We start from the raw sequence: 27,224 nt of genomic DNA on the forward strand, positions 1-27,224 counted from the left end.
TACAGAATTTCTAATTTAAATATTATTTAAATTGGCAATGTAGGACTATAGTCTTATCTGTGTTTTTTCTTTACAGGTCGAATCACAGGTCAGTTGGCCTAAACAGGCCTGCAAGTCCTGGTCATTCACACCTTGTGTGCAGAAACTCTCCTCCCCAGCCCTCTACAGCCAAACCCCACAGCACCGGCATTTACAAGGTACATGACATTACCTTTCAATCACTCCCTCCAACAAAATCACCTAACTCCGACCACCAGCATAAAACATGCATCTCATTAAATGTTTTTATTGTCTTATATATCTTAATCTCTAGAAATTAACAGAGGCAACCATTTTGAGCAACCGTTCGAGTCCCTGCCCCACATTCATTCTTTGGGTCTGTGGAGGCCTAGTGGGTATGGAATCACAATCACTTGACAATCACTTCATTTTCACTTGACTTGTAAAAGTCCACATGCCCCTAAATATAGCTGTGAATTATGGGCATGAGGTCACAGAAACTCCCCACTGCGCATAGACACATTGAAGCACTTTTTCAGGTCATCTTTGCACGTCTGCTGTTGATCCTCTGAAGGTGGCACCAGATGACGTATTTTTTAAGCCAGTAAAGAGGGCGGACCAGGCATGGGCCTGGGTCTGACTCCAGGGGGCTGAAAGCCACAGAGCCCCCAGAGGAAGAGGGCCTGCTTGTCCCAATGGATGCAGACAGGGCTGAGCCAGGAAGGGTCCCACAAAGTTCCCGTGCCTCCAGCAGATACGTGAAGGAAAGGGCCTGCATGTCTCTTGCTGCATTGACGTCTCTCGCTGACACCATCACATGACACTGGAGCAAAGTGTCATGTGACACATATAAAGATACAATTTTCACAATTTTTATTTATTGTTTCTTAAAAGCAAGTAAGCATGTTAAGAAAAGGGCCATGATTCATGCAAAGCAAATCGCTTCTTGTGTACTGTTTTTTTTTTTTTTTTAAATCCACTTCAAATCTTAGGAGCACAGTGAAGGCCATATTAGCACTGCGTTTGATGTATATACATTCCTGTTTGTTGTTCAGTTGGAACATTGACTAGTGCAGCTTACTGTCAACCTAAAGCAGCTAAAACCATGAACTAAAAGAAAAGTGTCAAATTTCAATAGGCCATTTTTGACAAGCATGTAGAGATATGGCAAGTATGGGTTGAACCCATAGAGTTAGTGTTTTGAGCTTCTGTGTGTGCAACACAGGTGAAATTGGCATGTGCACAAAGATGTTATGCTAGACATTGCCAGGTACTACAGGTGTGTGTGTGTGTGTTTGGGCGCAGCATTCTGTGCTGCCCACTGCTCTAAGGACTGAGGATCTTGGGCTGCAGATGAGGTGATTTTCAACTAGGGTATCTAGTAGGGTCTTACCTTCTCTTTCCTCACGCTTTCATTTAACAGCCCCCCTCTCTCTCTTCCACTCTTTCCGGTGAAGAGCATTTGGTTAACTGGTAAGGGGTCAGCTTCGGATCTTCTCTTCTTGTGCGTGAGGGCTGGTTGTCTGGTGAAATACAGAATATCTGTTTTTTCCAGCATGAAGTGTTTGTGTATCTCAATTTGCTCAGTAGTTTGTGATTGATGAGACAGATGCTGACTCACCATTACCCTCCTCGCTCACTTTTTCTTTCCTCCATTTCCACTCCATGTGTCTCTGGTTAAGGGTTAGGTCTAACAAAAACTGTGACAAAAAATGTAAATGACAAAACACAGAGCTGAACTTCCTGCTGTTTCTGTCTCAAAAGTACGTTGTGATTGCTGTACTACTTAATCTTTGACCTCTTGTTGTGACTAATGAATTCTAAAAAATACAAATCTATTAATAAACTGATAAATTCTATATCAGCATGGGGGATATTTTTCAGCTGTATATAAGACAAAGTGGGTGTTTACCCATATACTAAGGAGTGTGTTAAGAATGCGGAGGATGAAGAGAAACAGGAATGGAAAAAAACAGAATTAATCAGATCTGGAAGCAGGGTATGTGAAATATGTCAGTCATTGTAATGGGCTGCTCCCATTTTAAAATGAATTAATAAAAAATAATTAAAGTTCATCGTCTCCTCCTCTACAAAATATAGGGGCAGTGGTGGTCTGGTGGGAAGCGGACTCATAACCGAAAGGAACCCAACACAAGAAACATATTTAGTATTTTTATAGCAGAAGAAAGTGAATAACGTTTTTCTTTCAGTCATCTTTTTACCTTCATGACTGGTTTGTTTACTATCATCAAAAGCCACTTCATGAGATGCTTATTAATGTGTGTGAATGATAAGTGTTCTGCATAAAGCTTCACGACAGTTGGAAAATTTCCCCGTTGTTTAACTTAAGGTGGTGGAGAAAGAGAAGAATTTGAAAGGATTATTTCAGTTAATTTTTTACAGTTTATGTTTTTTTTTTCTTCTAAGCCTCCTTCTATGGGTCCAGAGATGCTGATGTCATCTCACAGCCTTCGGCGACTGCCCCAGTGCCCCCCTGTTCACCTGAGCCACCCTTTACCCATCACTCTAACAATGGCCATGTCCCCACCAGTGCCTCCACCTCACAGGGCACCCCTACCACCCAACAGCCACCTCCACTCTCCTCCAAGAGGGACATTGTTCCATGGTGCCCCACAGCACCAGAATTCCTGCCGGATGATTATGGTGAGTACAGAAGATTCCACGGCATTAAAAACATGAATGGCCAACCATCATTGACCATCATTGGAGTTCTGCTTACAGAACTCCAGTAAAATACCAGATTAGTGTTTCCTTTATCTCATGCCTTTACACTTTACACTCCTCTAGAACACCAGGACAATTCTGGTCAACAAAATGTAAAGCTAGCTAAGCTGTGGAAAGGCAATATCACCTAGATCAAAACCAAGCAAACATTCCTCTCAATCTACTTATCCTGCTGAGTATTAGATTTCACACTGCCCATGGAGCACTGTGGGCTGACACCATTGTGCCGAAATAAGTTCTTTTACAAGAGGCACTGAGAGAGTTTGAGTGACTGACTAAATTACACACATTTTTAAAATATGTATTGCTTGTTCCTGGGGCTGCTATTACATTTCTGCTTTCATGTCAAGTGTTGAATTTTAGACTTTCAGATCCATATGCACATCACTTTAACTTAACCAGTATGGTTATGTCAATGTAATGTCTCATTGGAAACTGGCTATAATGTTTTGTGATGTGGTTTCACATTGATGATATGTAGGTTTCACTGAAATTCAGTCAACTGTGTAGATTTACAAATTACCCATGGATTTATAATACAGTACATATCTTCTTAATTTGGCTTAGAGGTTCCCACAGCGGATATTACACTGGATGCCTTTCCTGACATAACCCTACCCTTTTACCAGTGGCTATGTTATAATATAAAACATTATAAAAAACGAATGAGTTTGGAAGCCTTGTTCGAGTCATTCTATAAAACACTTTAAAATAACACTGAATTCTCTTTGAAAGTCCTAGTTCTCTACATGATTTTCTGGTATTTGTTAATATAGATGAACACATTAGCAAAACTAAGACTCTAGCTTTAATCTTTTGAAACATGTTTTTGTGCAGGTTAGTTGCGCTGTCTATTACATTCCAGACAAAAGCAAATGTTGATGAAACATTTACAGCTCTGTACATTTTGTGTGTGCATCAAATTAGATGCACCTTATCATTGGGAATTTAATGGAAACACATGGCATACTAATTGGGATTGAGACAATGACACAAACAAGAATATGCGCCAGGATATTACAATGTGAAATATTTTGTATTCTCTCTCTCTCTCTCTCTCTCTCTCTCTCTCTCTCTCTCTCTCTCTCTCTATATATATATATATATATATATATATATATATATATATATAAAAACCCTAAATTTAAACCTGAATAGAAAAGGGACAGCCTGAATCAAGTGTCTCTACCCATATAGACTCAGCACATTACCCCTTGGAAAACTTATTGGAACTAAAGCTAAAGTTTAAGTTAGGTAAATTTTTTGTGGTGTGACTAGGTAATCTGATCCAAATGGCTCTCGTCCACATTGCAGGCAAGCCAAGTGTTTCAGGCCAGCTGTTCCTCTTAATAAAAATTTATCGGATCAATCGAGGTCTGTTATTGTGGCAGACATGCCGGTGAGATGGCAGCTGTTTGGCAGCTCTGCTGACAGCAGGCCCAGATAAAAAAATGAGAAGAACTAAGGAGAGAGGTTGGCAGACTGCATAAAGTTTAGGATCTAGAAGTTGTAGGTGCTTCACCAGCCAAATATATGCAGAATTCATTTGCACCTACTTTGCCTTAATCTTGAATAAAGTAGCTGCTAATGTCCAACTGCCAGATTTGTTCCTAGATTCATTCAATTTCTCTCTTTATCTGGAAGGCACATAACCAGTGCTTAGTAACAATTATTATGATGACATGCAAGTCTCTCTGAGATTTGTAATTACATGGATTCATTGGGACTCACCAAAGTTCATGACGACTAAAAAGATGCTCAGACACAATGAAGTTATTGTTTGAAGAATGACAGAAGATGCTGACATTCCCAAAACAACAAATGCTGTCACTTCAACTCAGTAATTTAATCATGCACCAATGGATAACCACCCAAACAATATGAACTTGACAGACTTCCACTGCTGTGATTCTTTGCAGGCTTAGAAGACAAAACACTCAGGTCTATTTTACATCACAATTTTACAAGCGTGTGTGTCTAAATGTTATATAGATTAGACTGTTCCAGGCGCCCCATTGTCTTCCTGTGGATTATATGGAGCCATGACACTGTTTCTACAAGGAAATGGCCTGAAACAAGAGGAGGAACCCCACAAGAGTGTGAAATCATGTTTGGATCACTATGTGAGGTTGGAGGGGGTCTGGGTGGAGATGATTTGGCTCTTCCCTTTGTATGATTCTGGAAAAGCCTGTTCTCTCTTAAATGGGGAACAGATGTAGGGTAGGTAGCTGGCGCTCATCATTACCTCATTCTCTTTGGGTTGATTAGTAACACATGATGGCCTCACATCACAGACCTTATGGGTAGGGGCTGCCTAGGCAACAGATGGGACAGCGGTACCCAGTAGCTTGCATGTAACTGCCTGTCAGAGAGCGCCCTCTGGTGTCCAGTATTGGTCTGAATCATGCTGTAGTGTAGAACTGGTTAATTGGTCTCAATATTATTGGTATTACGCATCATTTCAAAATAATACCAGATGACTACTTCAGACAGATAAATTAGCTTTGTAAGCTCTTGTCACTGCCTAAATGCCTCAAATGCCTAAAACATAACAACATGCAACAAGTTTGCCCGAAATGCTGGACACTAATTGGTGTCATCTACATGTAATCAAATCACATTTTCAATCACAATTAGAGCAGTTTATATCAGTATTGGCAAAAGTAACTTATAGTAACTAAATTAAAAATGATATATCATACATTTTAATAAGTATGATTAAATATGGCTTGTGATATGAGTCGTTATTGCTTTACAATTTTGATTCACAGGAGTGCAAAAAGCCCAGTCCTCCTCAGAAGCCTTTGCCCGCTGACCCACTGAGCAGGACCACCAGCCTGATGGCCAGTTCCTCCACTGTACCCATCCCTGTCCCTACGACAGGGGCCCCCAGACCAGCACCTCCTGGTCCTCACTCTACCAGGTGAGCTAGGCCTCCATTAGTATCATTATTAGTGGTTCAATAATCAGTTAGAAAACCAGAAATAGTGTTAATTTAATCAATAAATAGTTAATTAAATTGATTTATTTCCTCATAATTCTACACACTGGTCACTGCCACTGGTGTTCACTGACAACGTGAAAACAATTTACTTGAGGTTTTGGCAAATTTATTAAAATGGAAAAAAAAAAAAAAAAACTGAGAAAGCACATTTACATTGTTTTCACAGCCGTTGCCTTGAAGCACAAAATTGAGTTCAGGTGCATCCTGTTCCCCCTGATCATTCTTGAAATGTTTCTTAGGCTTAATTGGAGTCCACCTAAGGAAAAAACAGTTGATTGGACACGAGGTCCCACAAAGTTGCTGCAAAGAGGAATGGGCCAAACTGGCCAAGCAGAGATGTGCAGCAGGGCTTGTGGCATCATATTTAAAAAGACTTGAGTCTGTAATTACTGCCAAAAGTGCATCGACAAAGTATTGATCAAAGGCTGTGAAATCTTATGTACATGTGCTTTCTCCGTTTCTAATATTTTATTAATTTGCCAAAGTACAACATGTTTCCTTAAGTACAATGTGTTTCATGTTGTCATTATGCAGTGTTGTGTGTAGAATTCTGGGGAAAAAAATCCTTCAATGCCATTTTTGGAATAAGGCTGTAACATGAGATGTACATGAGAACGTGTAAAAAGAGATGTGCTGTGAATAATTTCCGGAAGCACTGTACATAATAAAGGCCTGGCAGCATCTACAAATATGATATTTTATACATGCAATATCCTGCATCCTATATCCATTATCATCAGCATAACATTTTTTTAATCTAACCATACCCTTTCAAAAGACAGTTTGATTAAACTCACCTTCTTTGTTTATAACAATGTGACATTTGGATCATCATTTTTATTTGCATTCTTTGCTTCTAGGCTTCTTCCTAAACAGCCTCCCACCTTGCCAAAGCCTCCCATGATTGGTGGATTAAAGTACAGCTGAGTCAGGGTGACATCCGGGAAAGGACCTTTTTTCTTTTGCACTATGGAACTCTAGCCCTAGCAGGCTTGCCGACTCTGAGTCCTAAAGTTTTTCTTGAGGTTGCCAAAGAACCCTTGGTGCTCTGTCTCAGAATGGTGCTATGAGTGCAAGCTCAGGTACATGTAAAGTATTTATGTCTTGTATTTATTTTACACGGTGCACTGTGGTAGACACTTTCAATTATAGAGGTCCCCCCACCCCCAACCCTTCCATGTGTCTTTGATTTCATTTATCAAGTGTTGGCCTACCTTAATTATAAGGTAGTATTTGAGGGAATCACTGCAGGATGAAATCATTTTTAAAATGTTCAATTGTGTGGTCTGAACTGTTATAATAACATTGCTGCAGATTATGATTAAGCAATTATAAGTAAATGTTCATTCAAGATCTGAGTTTAAAATGTTGTCATCTTAAAGACAAAATCTCCACAGTCTGTTCTCCTCTCACAGACATCTCAGATATCCTGAACCTGATGACAGACAGTGGATGTCTCCCATCATTTTTTTAAATCAGGCTGTATAGATTCGAGTCAGTGCAGTGCTTCACTGCGATCATATATATTGAGTAGCAGAGCTATTAGCATGGGCATATATTGAGCTGGAATCACAGTTGAAAGTGCATAGGTCAGATTGAGTTTTGGAATGAATAGCATTTTTTTCGCTCTAAAAAATGTTGGAACAAATTATATTTGATCAAGATTAAAAACTACATTATTTAGAAATACCCCTTGACCTGGCTTTCACAGAAAAACAAGCCTAAATATTATTTTTAAAAATTGTATTAAAAGGTATTTATTTCATTAAAATGGGAAGGGAATTGGATTGGTAATCATGCAGTGATAATCAGACAACCAGATTACTATGATGTATGCATAGTAATCTGGTTGTCTGATTATCACTGCATGATCAATATTATCAGAAGAAATAGGTATAAATAAATCTGTATTCAGATTCATTATACTGTGAACATGCAAACAATTGATCTGGAAAGAGCTCAAATTAGGTGTTTAATTTATATATTGTCTAATGTTGACACATTGTTGACATTGATAAAATAAGATGTCTTAATCAGGTGAATGCAGACTGCAGATAAACTACAAAGGACATAACAAACATTTTGAACAATTGCCTACCATTCCATCATACTTACCACCACTGAAAATGAATGAATGTAATAATGAATAACTGGAAAAAGGCCCCAACTGCTAAGAAACACTGGCAATAACATCTCTCGCTGTGTGTGTGTGTATACAGTGCTCAGCATAAATGATTACACCCCCTTTAAAAAGTACAAATTTAATCAGTCGCTCAATGAACAAAATAACTATTTCCAGAAATGTCACAAGGCTGGGTTTTATTGAACACTTGTTTAACTTAGATCACAAAATCTTCAGTTTTGCTAAAATTGGTTGAAGCAAAAATGAATACACCCCGCAACAAAAACTACTACATCTAGTACTATGTATGACCACCATGATTTTCAAGGACAGCGCTAAGTCTCCTAGGCATGAGATTAACAAGTTGGCGACATATTGCAACATCTATCTTTTTCCATTCTTCAAGAATAACCTCTTTTAGAGCCTGGATGCTGTATGGAGAATGATGCTCAACTTGCAGCTTCAGAATTCTCATCTTTGTCTCATCACTCCAGAGAATAGAGTCCCAGTAGTCTTCATCTCTTTCAGCATGGGCCCTAGCAAATCCTAGGTGTGCTTTAGGAGAGGCTTTCTTTGTGGACAATACCCATTCATGCCATTCCTCTGCATTGTGTGCCGTATGGTGTCAAGGGAAACAATCATTCCAGTTTGGCTTTCTACTGATTTAGCTAACTGCAGTGAACTACAGTATTTTGACTGATATGTAAAGTGTTGCTGATCTACTTGTAGCCCTCACCTTTTTTGTGTAAGATAAATGATTTCCTTTTTCAGATTTTGTGACATTTCTCTTCCATGTGTAGCCATAATCACGTGTGAACGGTTGCCTTTGTTCTGCAAATATGGCAATTTGCAGGCCATCAGTTCATAGACACAGACATGTCCCAATCTGCTTCCAGCTGTCAGTAGCTGTATTTTACAACATGCTGGACCTGGTGGTGGCAAATTCCTATGTTATGTACAAGGCATGTACAGGGAGGGAAGGCAAAAGACGATTCTAGTGTTAAATGGATCATTAGACTCATCTGAAGTTGATTGCCTGTTAATTCGAATTTTGTAGTCTTAAGTGCGGCTTTTCTCCTAAAACTATAATTGGGGTGTACTCATTTTGGCAACATAAGCTTGAATGGATTTGTTAGGAAAACCATTAATTAACTAATCTTGTTTGCAATCAATGGCCTACATTTTTGGGAGTATTTTGTAGTATGGTATCTCATATAAAATGAGAGAGAGAGAGTTGAACTGTTGAACAGGACAGCACAGCATACAACTGGAGCCAGACACCTCAATCTACCTAGCATTGCTCCTCAAAACTTGTTATTTCCCATCATGTTCTGCTTTTTGCCTCTAAGATAATGATCTGTAGGATATATACTGTACACCATATGTCTCTGTTTTTGTTCTTCTATGTGCCATATTGTTGTTGTTTTTTTATTTTTCTTGCATTTCTGTGACTCATGGATGTCAGATGATGCATTGTACTCGTAGAACTTGAAGTGCAATTTTACATTTATGAGTTTCAATTTTATGAGTTGTAATGCATTCTGCCATTTTGTATCATCTAAGCCTGTGCACTCAATGTCACTCCAGTGACAACAGAAAAATCATATATTGCCTCACGGACAAATTTTTTTTAAACTGCACTAGTAATTTGTTTTTGCATATCAGTAGAGTTAATTCAATAGTCATCTCTTTTTTTGTTGTTGTATTTTTACATTTCCTTTACTGACTTTGTTGCAGGAAAACACATTATCATGAACTAGTGTTTTTGTACCACAAAGAAACTTTGATAATATGTACCATACTGTACCATAGGCGTCGATGCACAGATTTGGAACACACAAATTATGGAGCAGTGTCATTAAAATATTTTTTTTTTATGCTGACGCTTTCAACTGTGTTTGATCAATGCAACATGCACACAAAACAACAACTGAGCAGGAAATATTCTGATTGAAAACTTAAAGCAGGGCTTACCGCATAATTAAATTCTGGTCATGTTTGTTCCTGAATGGCCAGATTGCTCTTCCTGGCATCATGTTAAATTCTAAGTATAAAATGTAGCTTAATCCATAAAGTGAATGTGATTGTCATTGTGAAACACTGCAGCACGGCACACAGTGCACACAATAAAATGTGTCCTCTGCATTTAACCCATCACCTAGATGAGCAGTGGGCAGCCATGAAAGGTTGCACAGGAAGCAGTGAGTGGGGACGGTACTTTTGATGGTACTTTCAGGATTCGAACTGGCAACATTCCGATTACAGGTCTGTTTCCTTACCTGCTATGCCAACCTCTGCGGTTAAGAGTAGGTTGTTTGTTAGAGTGGATAAAAATAGAAAAAAAGAAAAAAAGCATAACTCTTCAGTCAGTACTGGCAAGAATCAAATACACATTGTATGGTCTTAAACACGTGAAGATATTTTTGTGAAAAAGAAAAACAGGGCAAATGTCTGCTCAGCTGTGTTCAAAAGAAATTTGATGGAATCTCAGCATCCTATGGTGGTATGTGGTGTTATATACTAGCCAAATAAATGCTTTCAATTGGAAACACATCCCTTATAGCTAGAAATTTATGAAAACCTGTGCAACGTCCTGTGGAACCCAGTCACAAGCAACGCAAGCAAGAAATCGCCCGGACCACCTCCAGAGTCCAATGATGAGACCACCAGAGAGTTGCAGATGTGGACATGGACTACTGCCCCACCATAACCTAGGTCTGCCGATCCAAAGATGGACTCAAATAACCTATAGAAACTACCCAATAGAATTGTGGCGAGCAGGGCAGGAGGACCGGGGTGCCTGGCCGGCGAGGAATGAGGAAGCAATGGACGCGCTGCAACGCAGCGGGGAGTCAGTTCGGGATCTTTGGGAAGGACCGGGGCAGAGTAGAACCGGAAGACGGCGGGTTTCAGGATGGTCCGGGATCTTGGACTGGACGGGAGTAGGTCTTAGGCGGCAGGACAGTAGGGGAGCATGGAATCCCGTCTTAACCGATGGGTCAGGTAGGTTCAAGGTCAGGGGCAGGTAGAGGTTGTAGCCAGGAAGTTCCGGTCGGGGTTCCTTTCGTGGTTTCCAGGGGATCAGGCAATTCTCGAAGTCGTGGGCAGGCGAAGGTCGTATTTCAGGAAGGTACAATTATCTTGGGTCGGGGGTGCGAGAGCTAGCGTCTCTGGCGAGTAAACTCATACAAAGAGCGGGCGTGTCTCCTTGGGGTTACCTCACTTTTATACTTGCCACCGCCCGCTTCCATTTCCTCTTCTGGGTCGTCGTCTCCCAGGCTGGTGAGGCGCCCTCTAGCGGGCTGGAGGCGCGTTGGCCATGACATTAACACATCTGCATATTATTACTAAATGATACCCTATTTCATTACAAAGTTAATTACTCATAGTATATTTTATTTTGTACACATTTGTTAAACCTATTTAGTGACATTTACAAATAACTAATCTGTTTCATTGATTAACCCAGACATGTTTTATATTTTATCAATAAAATGATCAAATATTCAAAGAAGTCTAATTTAAACAGCCAGTGTATATTTCAGCTATAGCTGTATAATAGTGATACAAACTAGGCTGTTCCAATTTATCACAGCAATCCCTGTGCTTTCGTAAATGTATTAGTATAGAGTCACCATATCAACCAAACTACCAATCACCCAAATAGTGTGTGCCCCCAGTAAACTCCTTGTTCAGGTCATCCCCTCCACTTCTCCAATGCTAACAATGCAGCAATGAACGCTACTGCTTTGCATGCGCACGTTGTGGCCCAGATCACATTTAGTTTGGGTACATTTTATTCTGTTATTTTATGTAGCTGCTCTTACACTTAAAAATTGGGTAGTGTGGGTATGATTTACCTAATTATTTTAGATTTACCTCATTGACTAAAATAATTAAGTAAATTTCACTCAATGTAATATTTGGGAACCTCCAAATTGTTTGTCCATGCCAATGATGCACTGTGAAATCTTAAGAGTTAATAGTAACACTGGAGTGATGCACTGCATTGCACAGAATTGCTACCCTGGAAGAGGATCTCCATTTTTTAGAGAGTTGTTGCTTGTGTATGGGGGGTGTCAGTATGATGGGTGTCATCTGTAGTGTTTGTTAAGCCCATTGAGACATACTGCTTGTGATTTTGGGTTCCAAGCCTGTGTATATGTGTCAGGAAAGGTATCTGTGCCAGGTCAAATGTTTCACTGTGGTGACCCTTACAGGAGCAGAGGAAGGAAGGATACGTGCAATATACTCATGGTTACCAAAATAAGGGCTAAATAAGGGCTAAATAAGGGCTTAATTTGAATCAGTTCATGTGATCCTCAAATTATTTATTATAAACACACATTCCATGTCTGATAAATCCATCTTCTATATTCTCCTGCATGGCTCCACTCTATAGAGGCTAGCTCTTTGTAAGAACTCTCAACTGTTTCTTTATTTGAATGCCCCCACATACAGTTAAATTTGTGTCCCTTTATAGCATGCATTGCCTTTGATTAAACTCAGCCGTGGCTAAGCCAATCAAAAACTATGAAGTCAGACATATACTGTACTGTATTTTCCTGGTACAGATGTCTTCATTGTCACATGGAGTATGTGTTCACGATTTACAGAAATAAATAGACAAATGTTTCAGATGTAAATGTTTTTGCACCATTGAATTGAAAAATATGCTCACTGAAACATGGCATAAACCTGAAGTTTTTTCAGCTCTAAATGAAGCCTGCACCCCTGGCCATTGAAAGAGGGCACGCAACACTGGCCATGGTGGTGGACTTCCTCTGATCAGAAGAGATGATCCATTGTCAGCCTCCTGTGTCATTAACCCTTCTTCTCATTTACTGCCCACCAAAATAAACTTAGCTCTCCTTCCAGAGATTCAGGACCTGTTCACTACTCTCTGCACAACCATTGCAGACTGGTTGAAGACTCCAAGACTGTGGGGTGAACTGCCCTAACAGTTAAATCTGCAGCAACATGTTGATGTTGCTCAAAGTTGATCTGGTGATTACATACTCCATTCCATCATGAACTTGCAGGTACGCGACTTAGATCAGGGTATTGGACCATAAACCCATCTTCATGGCATCGTCTCTCCTGCTGATCCCACTTAAAACCAAAGCAACAAATCCATTTAAGATCATCTAAAACATTGACCCTGATACCCTTGCTGTGGACCTCAAACATTTTTAAGCAGATCCAAAATTGGAATGGTTTGAACCCTGAACTGCCAAGAGCAGAGTCACAGAGCAAGGTACCGTCCCCACACACTGCTCCCTGGGTGCCTTTCATGGCTGCCCACTACTCACAAAGGATATGGATGTTTGTATTCTCACACACTCTGTATCCATAACAGCCTAACCAGGGACATAGGGCTAAGTAATGATAATGAGCAAAAATGGGTGTCATTCCTACCCTGCTTATATATGATGTGAACACTTGAATAAATTAACACATTTTAATATGTCAATTTAAATAGGGGTGGCACACTCCCCTATGAACCAGAAGACCCAGGTTCAAATCCCACTAACTACCATTGTGTCCCTGAGCAAGACACTTAACCCTAAGTTGCTCCAGGGGGACTGTCCCTGTAACTACTGATTGTAAGTCGCTCTGGATAAGGGCGTCTGATAAATGCTGTAAATGTAAATGTAAATAAAATGTAAATAAGCGTTTAAGCATACAGACACTCAACTTAGTTTTCAAAACAATTGCCTTCAATTTCAAATGCATTTCCAATAAGCTGTATTCCATAATGGTCTACGTTTTAATGGTCTAGATCTAATGTCAATTGTTTGTGACTGAAGCATGAATAGATCTTAATCAGGTCTGAAAATGACCTGCAGAGCGGTCAAATTGTTAAAGTGGGTTCAGAGGCGTTCCTGAAGTGGCAACCAAGGCTGTTATTTCAAAGTGTTCTCATTCTAAGAGGTAAGAGGGCCAGAAGTAAATGTGGGTCAGCATGTTTAAAAACATTATAAATTTCAATGAAGGTCATAACAAAGTGTGCCTTTTATCAGTAAAACAACAATATTATTGTAAAGCTCAGTAATAAACATCAGAGTAATTCAAAGCATACATCAAAATTAATCCAACAGTTAAATTAGTTTTCAAAACCAAGATTTCATTTACATTTACGTTTACGGCATTTGGCAGACGGCCTTATCCAGAGAGACTTACAACATGCTTAAGTTACCATCGATGAAGAGATCAATTCCGGTTCACTAGGACCCCAACTATGAATACATCTATTTTATTCACTCTGTTGTAGATTCTGTACACAAGTTCGACAACAAGAAAATTACAATTTAATCTAAATATTCTTTAAAGAGGAAGGTCTTGAGCTGTCGTTTGAAGGTGCTCAGAGACTGAGCTGTTCTGACCTCGAGGGGAAGTTCATTCCACCACCGAGGGGCCAAGACAGAGAAGAGTCTAGATGAATGTTTTCCTTTTACCTTCAGAGATGGAGGGGCCAGGCGAGCAGTACTGGAGGCTCGGAGTATACGAGGTGCAGTGCGAGGTGTAATAAGGGCTGTGAGGTAGGATGGTGCTACTCTATGTTTGGCTTTGTAGGCCAGCATCAGTATTTTGAACCTGATGCGTGCAGCTACTGGGAGCCAGTGGAGGGAGTGTAGCAGAGGGGTGGTGTGGGAGAATTTGGGAAGGTTGAAGATTAGTCGTGCTGCTGCATTTTGTATTAGTTGTAGAGGTCAGATGGTACATAGTGGTAGACCAGCTAGAAGGGAGTTACAGTAGTCCAGTCGTGAGATTACTAAGGACTGAACCAGTAGTTGGGTGGCCTGGGTTGACAGATAAGGGCGGATTCGTCTGATATTGTAGAGAAGTAATCTACATGAGCGGGAAAGATTGCTGATGTGAGTTGAGAAGGAAAGTTGGTTGTCTATTGTTACGCCAAGGTTGCGGGCTGTTGCAGAAGGAGAGAGCTGCGAGTTGTCTAGGTAAATAGCAAGATCCTGATGGTGAAGAATCTGCTGGAATGATTATTAGTTCAGTTTTGGTGGGATTGAGTTGGAGGTGATGGGCTGCCATCCAAGACGAGATGTTGGTTAGACATGCAGAGATTTTGGAAGCAGCATGTAGATCAGAGGGAGGAAAGGAGAAGAGGAGTTGTGTGTCGTCAGCATAGCAGTGGTAGGATAATCCATGTGAGGAAATGACCTCACCAAGTGATCTCGTGTAGAGGGAGAAAATGAGAGGACCTAGCACCGAGCCTTGGGGGACACCAGTGGAGAGTCTACGTGAGGTAGAGGTGGATCCTTTCCAAGTCACTTGGTAAGATCGCTGGTGGATCCTTTCCAAGTGACTTGGTAAGTGGTTTGCAGCATGGCAGTGGTTTGCTGCCATGCTGCAAACCACTTACCAAGTGACTTGGTAAGGATCCACCAGTGATATTACCAAGTGACTTGGAAAGGAGCCCCAAATTCCAAGCCTCTTCAGGATTGACAAGAGAGTCTTGAGGTTAACGGTGTCAAATGCAGCAGATAGGTCGAGGAGAATAAGAACCGATGACAGTTTTGCCAATCTGGCTGATCCTGGAGTGGCCTGCACAGAGCCCAGACCTCAATCCTATTGAGAAACTATGCATGCAATTTGCAATGGAAAAATTAGGCCAAATCCCTAGGAAACCTAGGAAAGAACTACTCTAAGAGATTAGTATCAGTTGTGGCCTATTAATGGCCCTTAATTGACTATTAGTGGCTATGGGGCTAAAATATTTGGATGTCTCATTTGCATAACAGTTCATGCTGTATGCAAATTCTCTTCTTCTCTACACCAAACACGCATTCACTGTTCAAAATGAACCTACAAGACTACAATAAAAATTCCCATCAGAGGTTATTGGAAAGGAACATTCCTTAAAATAGAGACACACTTCAGACCGGCAAGTAATATAAGAGGAGGTGAAATAGCCAGGGCAGTTCATAAAGGAGTAAGTATTGAATACAACAGAAGTTTAGGTACAGCACCAACACCCAAACTGATCTCAGGAAATGTCACACAAAGCCTTATTAAAAACATTCTGAACGTAATTGCAGCTGAATTTAAAAAAATACTAAAGTGGAAATGTCTTTCACACAGTCAATCATGAAAGAGATGGCATGAAATCCCTGGATATTTTCAGCATTTGCATCCTTTTGGTGCTCACCTCTACACAGAGACAGGGATCAGAATATTGAAGTTTCTCTGTATCTGGATTCTGCGGGCAGTGTTGTGTTCAAACTACCTTGGCTGGAAAGGGTAGAGAGGCATTCAATACCTCCATTTGGCTGATGCAGTTTCCACTCAAAGTAGCTAAGGATCACTAGACATTTGATTTTTTTTACATATACAGTAAATACTGTAAACAAATGTGTCTGATGTGAAAGGAGTGATCAGACGTAAATACAATAAATTACAAAATCAAAAACATTAAGCAGCAAGTGATGGCACTTTGTCTTTTTCATTTATCTATAGTTATTTGTACTGTACTTATTCGTGATATGCCCTGCACCCAGTGTCCCTGGCTCAGACAGTTGCAACCCTGATTAACAGGACTAAGCAGTTATGGAACGTGAGTGAGAACTGAGAATGAGTTATTAGTTGTCCCACATGTAACTTAAAATTCAATATTTGCTCTTTAAAAACACATATCTTTTCAATGTAACATCCAGTTGTTGCTATTAATACAAAATATACCTTCATAATGCATTGTACAATATGTAGAATACTTATGTATATGTATGTAATGTGGCCAACAGGTTTTGATTGTTAAGTGAGCTGTGCCATGTTCTGTTGTTCACTGGATTAGTTTGTTGCTCAGTTTGAGCTGCAAGTGTGTTGCCAAAGATGGTCTTGGCCACTTGTAAAATAACAGAGGAACTGATAGTCATGCTGTATGTTTGCATTCCTTTGTGAGCGCAACGAGGTATGTTTATTTTCATGATGTGTATTTATAATTCTTATTTATGTGCAAAACTGTATGGTGTATGTTTTGTATTTTAATGTAGATTTCATGGTGCTGTAAAGAAACAAAGACTGGATGAGTTTTCAAGAACTTTGAATAATGCAAAAAGAAACTAAGCATCTGTCGAGACTCACTTTGGGATCCAAGGGTTGCTAAATAAGTATATAATGACCTCCTCATCTTACCAGTAAGGATTCAACGCGTGACCGTTGATTTCTGGTGATGCTTGAATTACATGAACTAGCAGCAATCACAGCACATATGTCTGAAAGATGAATGGAAAGATTCTTGCAATTTTTTTGTTTGTTTGACGCCAATTTAAGCCTGACACAGGTGCATACGTGTGCAATTCATCGTCTGCAATTCAAGCCATCTCACACCCCCTTACTTTGCAGCCAGCGGGGAAGCGGCGCCCCCTTGCGGCTGTATTACGCATGTCCCTTTACCTTGCGACTTCAAACAAAAGCTGCCCCTATGTGCTCTTCTGAGTGACCATCATACACCAGCTGGTGGCAGCAGCCCAAATGTCCAAAAGCATCTGGCTGCAGCCATTGTGAGGTGTGGAGCTCCACAACAGGCGGAAACACGTCACCTCCACAGTTTGCAAGCACCTTAAGTGAAGGTAATTTATTTTACTTTTAAATTATATATGCCAAATGTTACACCGGAGAAAATGATGGGCCAACTCCTTTCTCGTGCAACAGATTTATTTCTTTCATCAACTGTAAAAGCAGAAACAACAAGGGAATTCAACAAGGGTGTGTGGTCTGTACTCTGCATAACCATGAGTAAACATTTTCTACTGCAGCGTCAGCCACTGGTGCATAGGGTACCGAGCGCCCTCTGCTGGCGGAAACCACACCATGCCATATTATGGCAAAATAGACCAACCGGAGCCGCAATGCTAGAATATTAGGTGTGACGGTCATCACAACTGAAATCAACTTAAATCAACACCTTTTAAAATCAATGCGTTTTACAGATTTCTTAGCCTTAAGGACACGAACGTAAAGTATAAGACAATTTCTCTGCCTAACAAGAGAATACACAGAGCAGATTCAACACAAATGCGTGGACAATACAGGCTTTCGTACCGGATAACAATGGGATTAGCACACGTGCTCTGCGGCTCAGCCTTACACTCAGCCCAGCATCGCAATTTATCATTTCAACTCAGCAAATTCACTCTCCAGCATGACATTCGTTACCCTCTAAGACACTTATAACCTATTACTCTGGTTGTATATTATTTATAGCTTATTGTTACGAACCGGTCTAGGGCTCCGGCCCGTAACAAAAGTAAGGACACAAACGTAAACCTACTAAGACGAAACGGATAGTTTTAACAAGTATTTTATTAACTACTAAATATATAAATAAAAGAAGAAATACATACAAAACGAATTACAACGAATAACAGCAAACAAAACAGGAAAACAGAGAAAAACAAACACACACCGAAGCAGGCCGACACAAGTTGCGTCGCCTCCTAGGGGAAGCGCAGGGGAAACCGGAAGTGATGTCAAAGGGAAAGGGTAGGAAGGCAGGTGGGTGGATGGCACGGCAAGCGCAGCCCCGAAAAAGGAGACTGAGGCTCCTTTTATTCTGTCTGTCCCACAGCAGGTACAGGTGGGCTCAATTTACAATCACCAGGCACCTGCAAACAACACAAAACACAGAACAGAAACACACCCAAAATAACAGGACGTAACACTTATCCACCCCCGTACTGGCAGGGCAAAGATTGAGGAAAATATGAATGAACAAATTAAAAAAAGGTATGTTGGTATTAAATAAAGTTTATAGGTTTGAGAGCATCACTCTTTAATGACTTAAAAATTACACTTTTGCTTGGTAATTTTCTGGCCGCGGTAGAAAAATTATCGTTAAAAAGTAGTGCCAATAGTGACAGTGGCAGTCTGACCTGAGCACAGCGCCGCTCCGGGAAGGAGTTTGACGCGGTGTGGCATCCAGCAGACTTGTTAGGCACCACACTGCTCTGTGTTTTACAATGACAATCACTTATGTCCCGTGGTCATGTAATGTAATTTCACTAGAGGAGAAACAAATACAGCTTGACACCGCCAAATTACGTGCAGAACGGGAAGCTCGGGTGCTTCGTGAACGGGAGCTGGAACATCAGCTCCAGATGAAGAAGCTGGAACATGATCTCCAGCTTAAAATGTGGGAAGGGGAAGAAGGGGAATGCGAGCATCTACATGAACTAGAATCAAAGCATGTGGTTCCCATCTGTTCCCACACTGCCTGCTTTTGATGTCAGTCAGCACATTAGAATGGTACCTCCGTTTTCTGGAGTGGAGAAATATTTTAACAATTTTGAGCGCATTGCGACCATGTTGAAGTGGCCTGAGGAGGTCTGGACCTTGCTGCAGTGCATGCTTGTTGGAAAAGCTCAGGAGGTTTATTCCTGTGCAGCAAAGTTCTATGCCCTGGTATCAAAACTACAATCATAAACGCATATGAGTTTGTGCCTGAGGCGTACAGGCAAAAGTTCTGAGATTTGGAAAAAACGATCAGCTTACATTTGTGGAATTCGCCAGAGAAAAGGAAACTTTATTTGACCGATGGTGTGCGTCTAGTAGAGCAACCACATGGGATCACCTGCGGGAGTTAGTGTTGCTAGAGGAATTTAAGAATTGCACTCATGAAGCAGTGGCAACCCATCTAAATGACCAAAAGTTTTCCACATTAGCCCAGGCTGCTGTGTCTGCGGACAAGTACTAGCTAACACTTAAAATTGTGTTTTCACAGAATATTTTCCAGATTGCCACCAAATTGGCTGTGGGGATCTCAGGCGTGCTTTTACTGCCATGCGACTGGCCATCTCATTGCGGAAAAAAGAAAAACGACCCAAAAGTATCTGCGGGGGTCGGTTTTATTCCTGCTGTGAACGTGCCTTTAACATAGATGCGGCTTTTGAACCAAAAAAAAGCCTGTGCTGATCACCTAGCTCCCATCTTTACCCACATCTTCAATAGATAGGAGCTGTGTGAAGTTCCTACCTGCTTCAAACGCTCCACCATTATTTAAGTCCCCAAGAAACCCACCGTCAATGGTCTGAATGACTACAGACCTGTTACCTTAATGTCTGTGGTCATGAAATCCTTTGAACGCCTGGTTTTAGCCCATCTGAAGGACATAACGGAACACCAGCTGGACCCCCTGCAGTTTGCCTACCGGGCAAACAGGTCGGTGGATGATGTAGTGAATATGGGGCTGCATTACATCCTGCAACATCTTGACTGCCGGGGAACCTACGCCAGGATCCTGTTTATGGACTTTAGTTTGGCGTTCAACACCATTGTGCATGAACTTCAGACCTCCAAACTCTCCCAGCTCAGTGTGTCACCTGCTACCTGTCAGTGGATTATCAGCTTCCTGACAGACAGGAAGCAGCAAGTGAGGCTGGGGGAGATCACTTCTGGAATACGGTCTCAGTACTGGTGCCCTTCAAGGATGTCCTCTACCCACTGCTCTTCTCCCTCTACACCAATGACTGCACCTCCAGGAACTCAGCTGTAAAACTCCTGAAGTTTGCAGACGACACCACCGTCATTGGGCTCATTCAGGATGGTGATCCTGCATACCGGCAGGAAGTTGAGCGGCTGGTACTCTGGTGCAGTTAGCACAACCTGGAGTTGAACACGCTCAAGACTTCAGGAGACATCCCACAACATTGCCCTCACCATATCAGACAGCCCGGTGTATATTGTGGAGACCTTCAAGTTCCTGGGCACCACCATTTCCCAGGACCTGGGTGGGAGACCAACATCTTCTCCATTCTCAGCAGACCCAGCAGAAGATGTACTTTCTGAGGCAAGTAGGGAAGTACAGTCTACCACAAGAGCTTCTGATCCAGTTCTTCACTGCGGTCATTGAGTCTGTCCTGTGCTCCTCCATCACCGTCTGATATGGACCAGCCACTAAAAGAGAGGATCAGACTGCAGCAGACTGTACAGACAGCAGAAAGGATCACCGGTGCCCCCTGCCCTCCATCCAGGACATGTACCTCTCAAGATCCAGGAAATGGGGCAGGGAAAATCATCTCAGATACCTCACACCCTGGTCACAGATTTTTTGACCTGCTGCCCTCAGGCAGACGTTATAGAAGCCTGCAGACCAGGACCACCCGACACAGGAACAGTTTATTCCCCCTCGCCATCTCCCTCCTAAACTTTTCCATTACCTCGGATGGAAGACTGTGTAGAAAAGGTTGATGCAGCCAGAGTTGTCACGAAATTAGACCTGTTGCAGGGTTATTGGCAGGTTACGTTGACTCCTCGTGCTGCTGAGATCTCTGCCTTTGTTACACCTGATAACTTTCTGCAGTACTCAGTGATGCCATGTGGGTTACGCAATGCACCTGCTACCTTACAGTGCTTAATATGTAAACTACTTGTAGGAGTCCCTTGCTGCAAAGCCTATCTAGATGACATTGAGACTAGAGACTGTTTTTAATCGCCTTCAACAAGCGTCACTCACCCTCAACCTCGCAAATTGTGAATTTGCTCTTTTTTTCATGCCCTGACTGTAGTTTTGTTTCAAGGCTTAATTTGTACTGTTTCGATTTATTAAAATTACCTCGCTAAATATTTTTTGCCGTTTCCCTCCCTCTGTCTGATTGTTCACGTTCCTGACCTAGACCAGGACGTAACAACTTTTACTTTCAAAGCATCCACACAGGCGAACGAGACCTTAACTCTTGTATTTGAAAAAATCATGTGACCATGTAGACAGGATTGTAGTAGTCTAATGGGTAACACACTCGCCTATGAACCAGAAGACACTGGTTCAAATCCCACTTACTACCATTGTGTTCCTCAGCAAGACACATAACCCTAAATTGTAACTACTGATTGTAAGTCGCTCTGGATAAGGGAGTCTGATAAATGCTGTAAAAGGTAAATGTAATGGCATGCGTCATGATGCATCGATATCGAGGCATTGATAATCGTAATCGAATCAAATCGTGAGACCAGTGAAGGCTTTGCATGATCATACTTTTAACACAGTCAGCACATTATCAAAAAACACAGCTAATAACTTTAGATTAATAACTTACATTACCCACCCACCCATTGAACCCTCCCTGACCACTGATTTTGCATGCTTGTCTGCTCTCCATCCAGTTTGGGCTGAGATAACGTTGTTCTTTTAGTGGTATATTTTACAGGGTTTTGTCACAGAGGCTGCCAAGAGGAGGTGGCAGACCCTCAGAGTTGGTCATCTGATGGGACCAAACAGGTATCTAAACTAAAAATTGTAAAGGTTTTCTTATTTGACTAGCAGTTGGTTGTTTTTACGGGGACCTGCACCCCCGCATGTTCACTGAAAGCGAAGGTACTGTTGTCAGTTATAGCTTTTTAATATGTCAAAGTATTAATATGTCAATTATAGATGGGGAGAACAAAATGGAAAACTGCCATCGTTTGTGTTGCTGGACGCAACCACTGAAGTATTTGCATGACAACAAATACAGAAATGTGTAACTCAATGTAATTGACCTTGTAGTAATCAAAAACATTTCAAAACTTTTCTAGGTGTACTATGCCAAGGATTATGTTCCTTATGTTCACATATGTAATGGAAATGGAAATGTTTTTTTCATTGTGTCTCTGTGTAAATAGGCCGTGGGATAGGCTTCCATCATCAGGTGAAGATAGTGGCCAACCTCCCTTTTACTGGCCGGAGGCATAGAAAGTGAAAGTGAAGTGATTGTCATTGTGATACACAGCACAGCACATGCTGCACACAACGAAATGTGTCCTTTTAACCCATCACCCTTAATGAGCAGTGGGCAGCCATAACAGTCACCCGGGGAGCAGTGTGTGGGGATGGTGCTTTGTTCAGTGGCACCTCAGGGGCACCTTGGTAATTCGGCAATCTTCTGATTTATGGAGTATTAAAATGGTAGTAAATTACAAGCATTTACCGCTTAACCGCTAAGCCACCACTTTGATTGGTCATTCCAGCTGAGACCTCTGGTGTTTTTTTAATATATATAAATAAATTACTCCATAAATCAGGGGTCACCAACCCTTGTGTTGTCCTGGACTTACCTAGCCTACCTGATTCAACAACAACATTTATTTCTTATATAGCCCATGATTACATAAAGTATGTTTCAATGGGCTTTGACAGGCCCTACATTTGACACCCCACACTTGACACACTTCACACACTTGATTCAACCTCTGTACCACAGTTGTAGTTTTTTTACCCTTGCTTTAAATAAGTAATAGCTGTGTACAAATGTGTATCTCACACATTTTTAGAAACTGCCTAGTTAATTTTGTGTGTGTGTAGTTTGCTCTCTTGGTCTGTGACTCACATTTTTAAGCAATCGTAGTTTGATTTGTTGCCATTCCAGAGGGTGGATTCTCCTTCGGCGTGATGTCCACCCCGGGGCGATGGCAGACAGGTTGAAGCGTGAGGTATCAAATGCTGTTCTGCCTCGGACAGCCAAGGTCTTGTGTTTTGACACCCAGCAACAACTTGACCTGCTAGGAGGACCATTGGAGAGTCAGGTGTTGCCTTCCTAAGGCCTTTGACCACTCTTTTTGCCCCCTGGCACAACGTAAGTGTTCAATATTCCAATGATTTCATTCATTAAAATCACATAGAATGAGGAATGCACCCAATTATTGTGAGATGTAGTATTTATCTTAACCTAGTAGTCCGTCTTAACCCAGCAAACTCTGTTTGTTCTCTGGGAGAAGGCTTACTGGCTGGCCCCCATGTTCGCAGAGTCAATGCTGGAAACAGAGCATTTGCTTAAAGAGCCCCAAATCTCAGGCACAATTTCAGTATTTAAATCCAGGCTAAAAGCCTAGTTATGCTAGGTATTAGTAATGCTAAGTGGAGTGCTAAACTAAGTACTGGTCAGTGCTGACGGAAATGTCTAATTCTCTTTTCAGTTGCTGTCAATTGTTGCTAACTCATCACTAACTCAACTCTTCTCTTTTATCTTCTCCTTCACCATCCACTCCACCATCCTGCCTGGTTCCTCCTGGTCTGGAGTTATCACTTGACAAGACCGACCTCCATGGCCTGTCCTACTTGGAGCTCTTCTGACCCCATCTGATAGTCACTTGCTAGGACTCTAACACACTACCTGGATGCTAATTCATTATACACAAGTGGACTGCAATAACCTTCATATGCCATAATTTTTCCAGAGGAGAATGTTTTTTCCTTGCCACTGTTGTTCTGTTTGTTTGGTGCTTTGTGACAATGTACATGGTCGTCTTTCTCCGCTTATCCGGGTCTGGGTCGCGGTGCAGCATCTCAAGTAGGGAATCCCAGAATCCCTCTCCCCAACCACCTCCACCAGCTCCTCCAGTAGGACCCAGAACAGACTAGATATCTAATTTCTCCAGCGTGTCCTGGGTCAACCTGGGGGCCTCCTGCCGGCAGGACATGGCCGAAACACCTCCCCAGCCCCTTCACACTTGGCTGCAAACCTACCCAGCAAGAGCTGAAGGTCAGAGACTGATGAAGCTAGGAGGACCACATCATCTGCAAAAAGCAGAGATGAAATTCTCCTGCCACCAAACACGACCCCCTTCACACCACAGCTGCGCCTAGAAATTCTGTCCATATATGTTATGAACAGAACCGGTGACAAAGGGCAGCACTGGTGGAGTCCAACCCTCACTGGGAACAGGTCCAACTTACTGCCGGCTATGCGGACCAAACTCACGCTCCTCTGGTACTTTACAAAAGGCCATCCACCCCATACTCCTGGAGCGTCCCCCATAGGGTGCCACTGGGGACACGATCATAATCCTTCTCCAAATCCACAAAACACATGTGGATTGGTTGGGCAGACTCGCCATGCCTCCTCCATCACCCAGCAAGGGTAAAGAGCTGGTCCACAGTTCCACGGCCAGGACAAAAAACACATTGCTCCTCCTTAATCTGAGATTCAACTATTGACCAGACCCTTCTCTTCAGTACGGGGTTCCGTTGCTGTGTAGCTGTTTGACTACTTCAGCAACTTCTGCCCCTGACAGTGATCCCAGCTCTGCTTCCTCCTTGGAATGCGCATTGGTGGGATTGAGGAGCTCCTCAAAGTACCGCCCGACTATAGCCCCAGTCAACATCAGCATCTCCCCATCCCAATGTAAACAGTGTGAGCGAGTTGCTGCCTTCCTCTCCTGAGGCGTCAAGATGGTTTGCCAGAACCTCTTTGAAGCCGATCGTCTTTCTCCATTGCCAGGCGCTCGCTCAGGGTGGGACTCCGCTAACCCTCCGGGCCGGGTACACTGGCTCTGTATTGTTCCTTCCATGAAAGGTCTTCTGAACCGTTCTTTGTCTCACCCTTTACCTAAGACCAATTTGTCATGGGAGAACCTATCAGGGGCCCCAGTTGCCCCAGACAACATAGCTCCTAGGATCATTAGGGCTCTCAAACTCCTCAACCACGATAAGGTAACGGTTCAACGGGTAAAGTGCACCATATAAATAAAGATTGATTGATAATAAGTGGCTTTACAGTCTTCTGGTTCATAGGCGAGTGTGTTACCCACTAGGTTACTTACCCCCTACTTAAATGTCTTTGTTGTAGTTGAAAATCTTCTAAGCTATTTCTGAGCAGACACCTGGTTTAGTTCTAGGCCTTTTTTTCTTTGCAGAAATGAGAACTTTTTCTTTGCCCTGGAATGAGTCATTCATTCTGATTTGTCTTTTACAGAGCGAACACTGGATTTTTTATGAGCCCCCATGATCACTTTACTATTAATGAATTAATGTTTTGATAATTGCATGAACTGCATAATCTAAAAGTTCATTGTTTTAAGCAGCCCATTGTTTAAAAGCCATGTTTCGTTAAGAATGAATGTGATAAGACACTTTAACAGGACATTTGTTTAGTACATAGTACACATACACCTCAGGCTCATATTGGCACTCAAGCTGTTTACAAGCCAGACAGGTTTTTGTCTTGTCTTCTGCCGCCGGTGATGCCCACTCTTCATTTGTGTCAGAGGCATGGACTCCATGGGGACCACAGGAAATCCCAGCTGTTTCACTCTTGATTCACAAGTTCAACTTCAAGTGAGCTTTATAGTCATTTCAGCTACATGCATGTTAGATGGTACGTAGTGAAACCAAACAACGATTCTCTGGAACCAGGTGCTACATTAAACATTCTTAGTTACATACTGACAATGTAAACGTGTGCAAAACAGACAAACCGTGCTACATAAGCTGCACACAAGGGACAAGAGTAACATTTACATTTACATTTATAGCATTTATCAGACGCCCTTATCCTTACAATCAGTAGTTACAGGGACAGTCCCCCTGGAGCAACTTAGGGTTAAGTGTCTTGCTCAGGGACACAATGGTAGTAAGTGGGATTCGAACCCGGGTCTTCTGGTTCATAGGCGAGTGTGTTACCCACTAGGCTACTACCAAAACATATAGAATCTACCAAAACATGTAGAGAATCAGAATCACGTTTTTTTTCCCATCGATGGTGTCTCTCAAGCGCTACAGTATAAAAAAAATGACAATATAATCAAATGTTATATACAAAAAAATACAAAGATTACTAAGATAATACAAGTGTACATAAAGTGCAATAATGAATAGGTAACGAAAGTTAATGAATAGGCAGTTCAGTTGCTTAGAAGGCTGATGGCAAGGGGAGATGATGATTTTCCATGCCCTGGTTCTTGTGAGAAACAGGTCCTGGATGGAGGGCAGGAGGCACCAATGATCTTTTATGCTGTCCGTACAGTCCGTTGCAGTCTGTTCCTGTGCTGTTGAGTAGCTGCTCCATAGCAGACTTGATGGAGGAACACAGGACGGATATTGTGAGGGAGAGCAGTGTTGAAGGAAGTTGCCTGAAGTCCACTGTCATATCTGCAGTCTTGAGGGTGTTCAACTTCATGATGCAGGGTCATTGGCTCGCAGACCTCAGCACCTGCTCTGCTCCATACTGTGTTTGAAGTCTGTAACTAAGGCTAACTAAGATGAACCTTAAGAAACAGAGGTGTTGAAAGATGAAGTTAATAAAACAAATATGTATGATATTAATACTTCACATTCTGAGCCTTTAGCTTTGTTTAATTAAAAATATATATTCTAATCTCAAATTCATGGAAGAGAAGAAGAGAAAAGCAGGTGTAGTGAAAGACTGCAACAAAAAAAATTGAGAGAAGATGAAGGCTTCAAAGCAGAATCAGGCGGTGTGAGGGGTCTTTAATTAATAAGTGCTAGCCTTAATGTCTACTGGTCACAGATTTGTGATAAGGATCTCACAGGCCGTTCAATAATCTTAGAGCACACGCTAACAGTGCTCTGTAGCTAGTTTGTCTGTTGCATGATGATGGAATGGAACCAGTAGATGATTGAGA

The 27,224-nt window shown here is 41.7% G+C and overlaps 1 protein-coding gene across 3 annotated transcripts in view; it reads left to right on the forward strand.

The window, feature by feature from the left end:
• Window positions 1-9,754, forward strand: part of adam12a (ADAM metallopeptidase domain 12a) — a 93,873-nt gene extending 84,119 nt beyond the window's left edge. For all 3 annotated transcript variants that reach the window (XM_028962371.1, XM_028962380.1, XM_028962390.1), the window contains 4 exons: window positions 77-197; window positions 2,428-2,664; window positions 5,517-5,668; window positions 6,610-9,754. In XM_028962371.1, coding sequence (XP_028818204.1) covers window positions 77-197; window positions 2,428-2,664; window positions 5,517-5,668; window positions 6,610-6,676 — 577 coding nt within the window. In that variant the 3' untranslated portion in view covers window positions 6,677-9,754. The remainder of the gene's footprint in view (window positions 1-76; window positions 198-2,427; window positions 2,665-5,516; window positions 5,669-6,609) is intronic.
• Window positions 9,755-27,224: the final 17,470 nt, after the last annotated feature.

Source organism: Denticeps clupeoides, chromosome 2 (assembly GCF_900700375.1).
Source record: "Denticeps clupeoides chromosome 2, fDenClu1.1, whole genome shotgun sequence".
In the NCBI taxonomy this organism is placed as follows: Eukaryota; Metazoa; Chordata; class Actinopteri; order Clupeiformes; family Denticipitidae; genus Denticeps; species Denticeps clupeoides.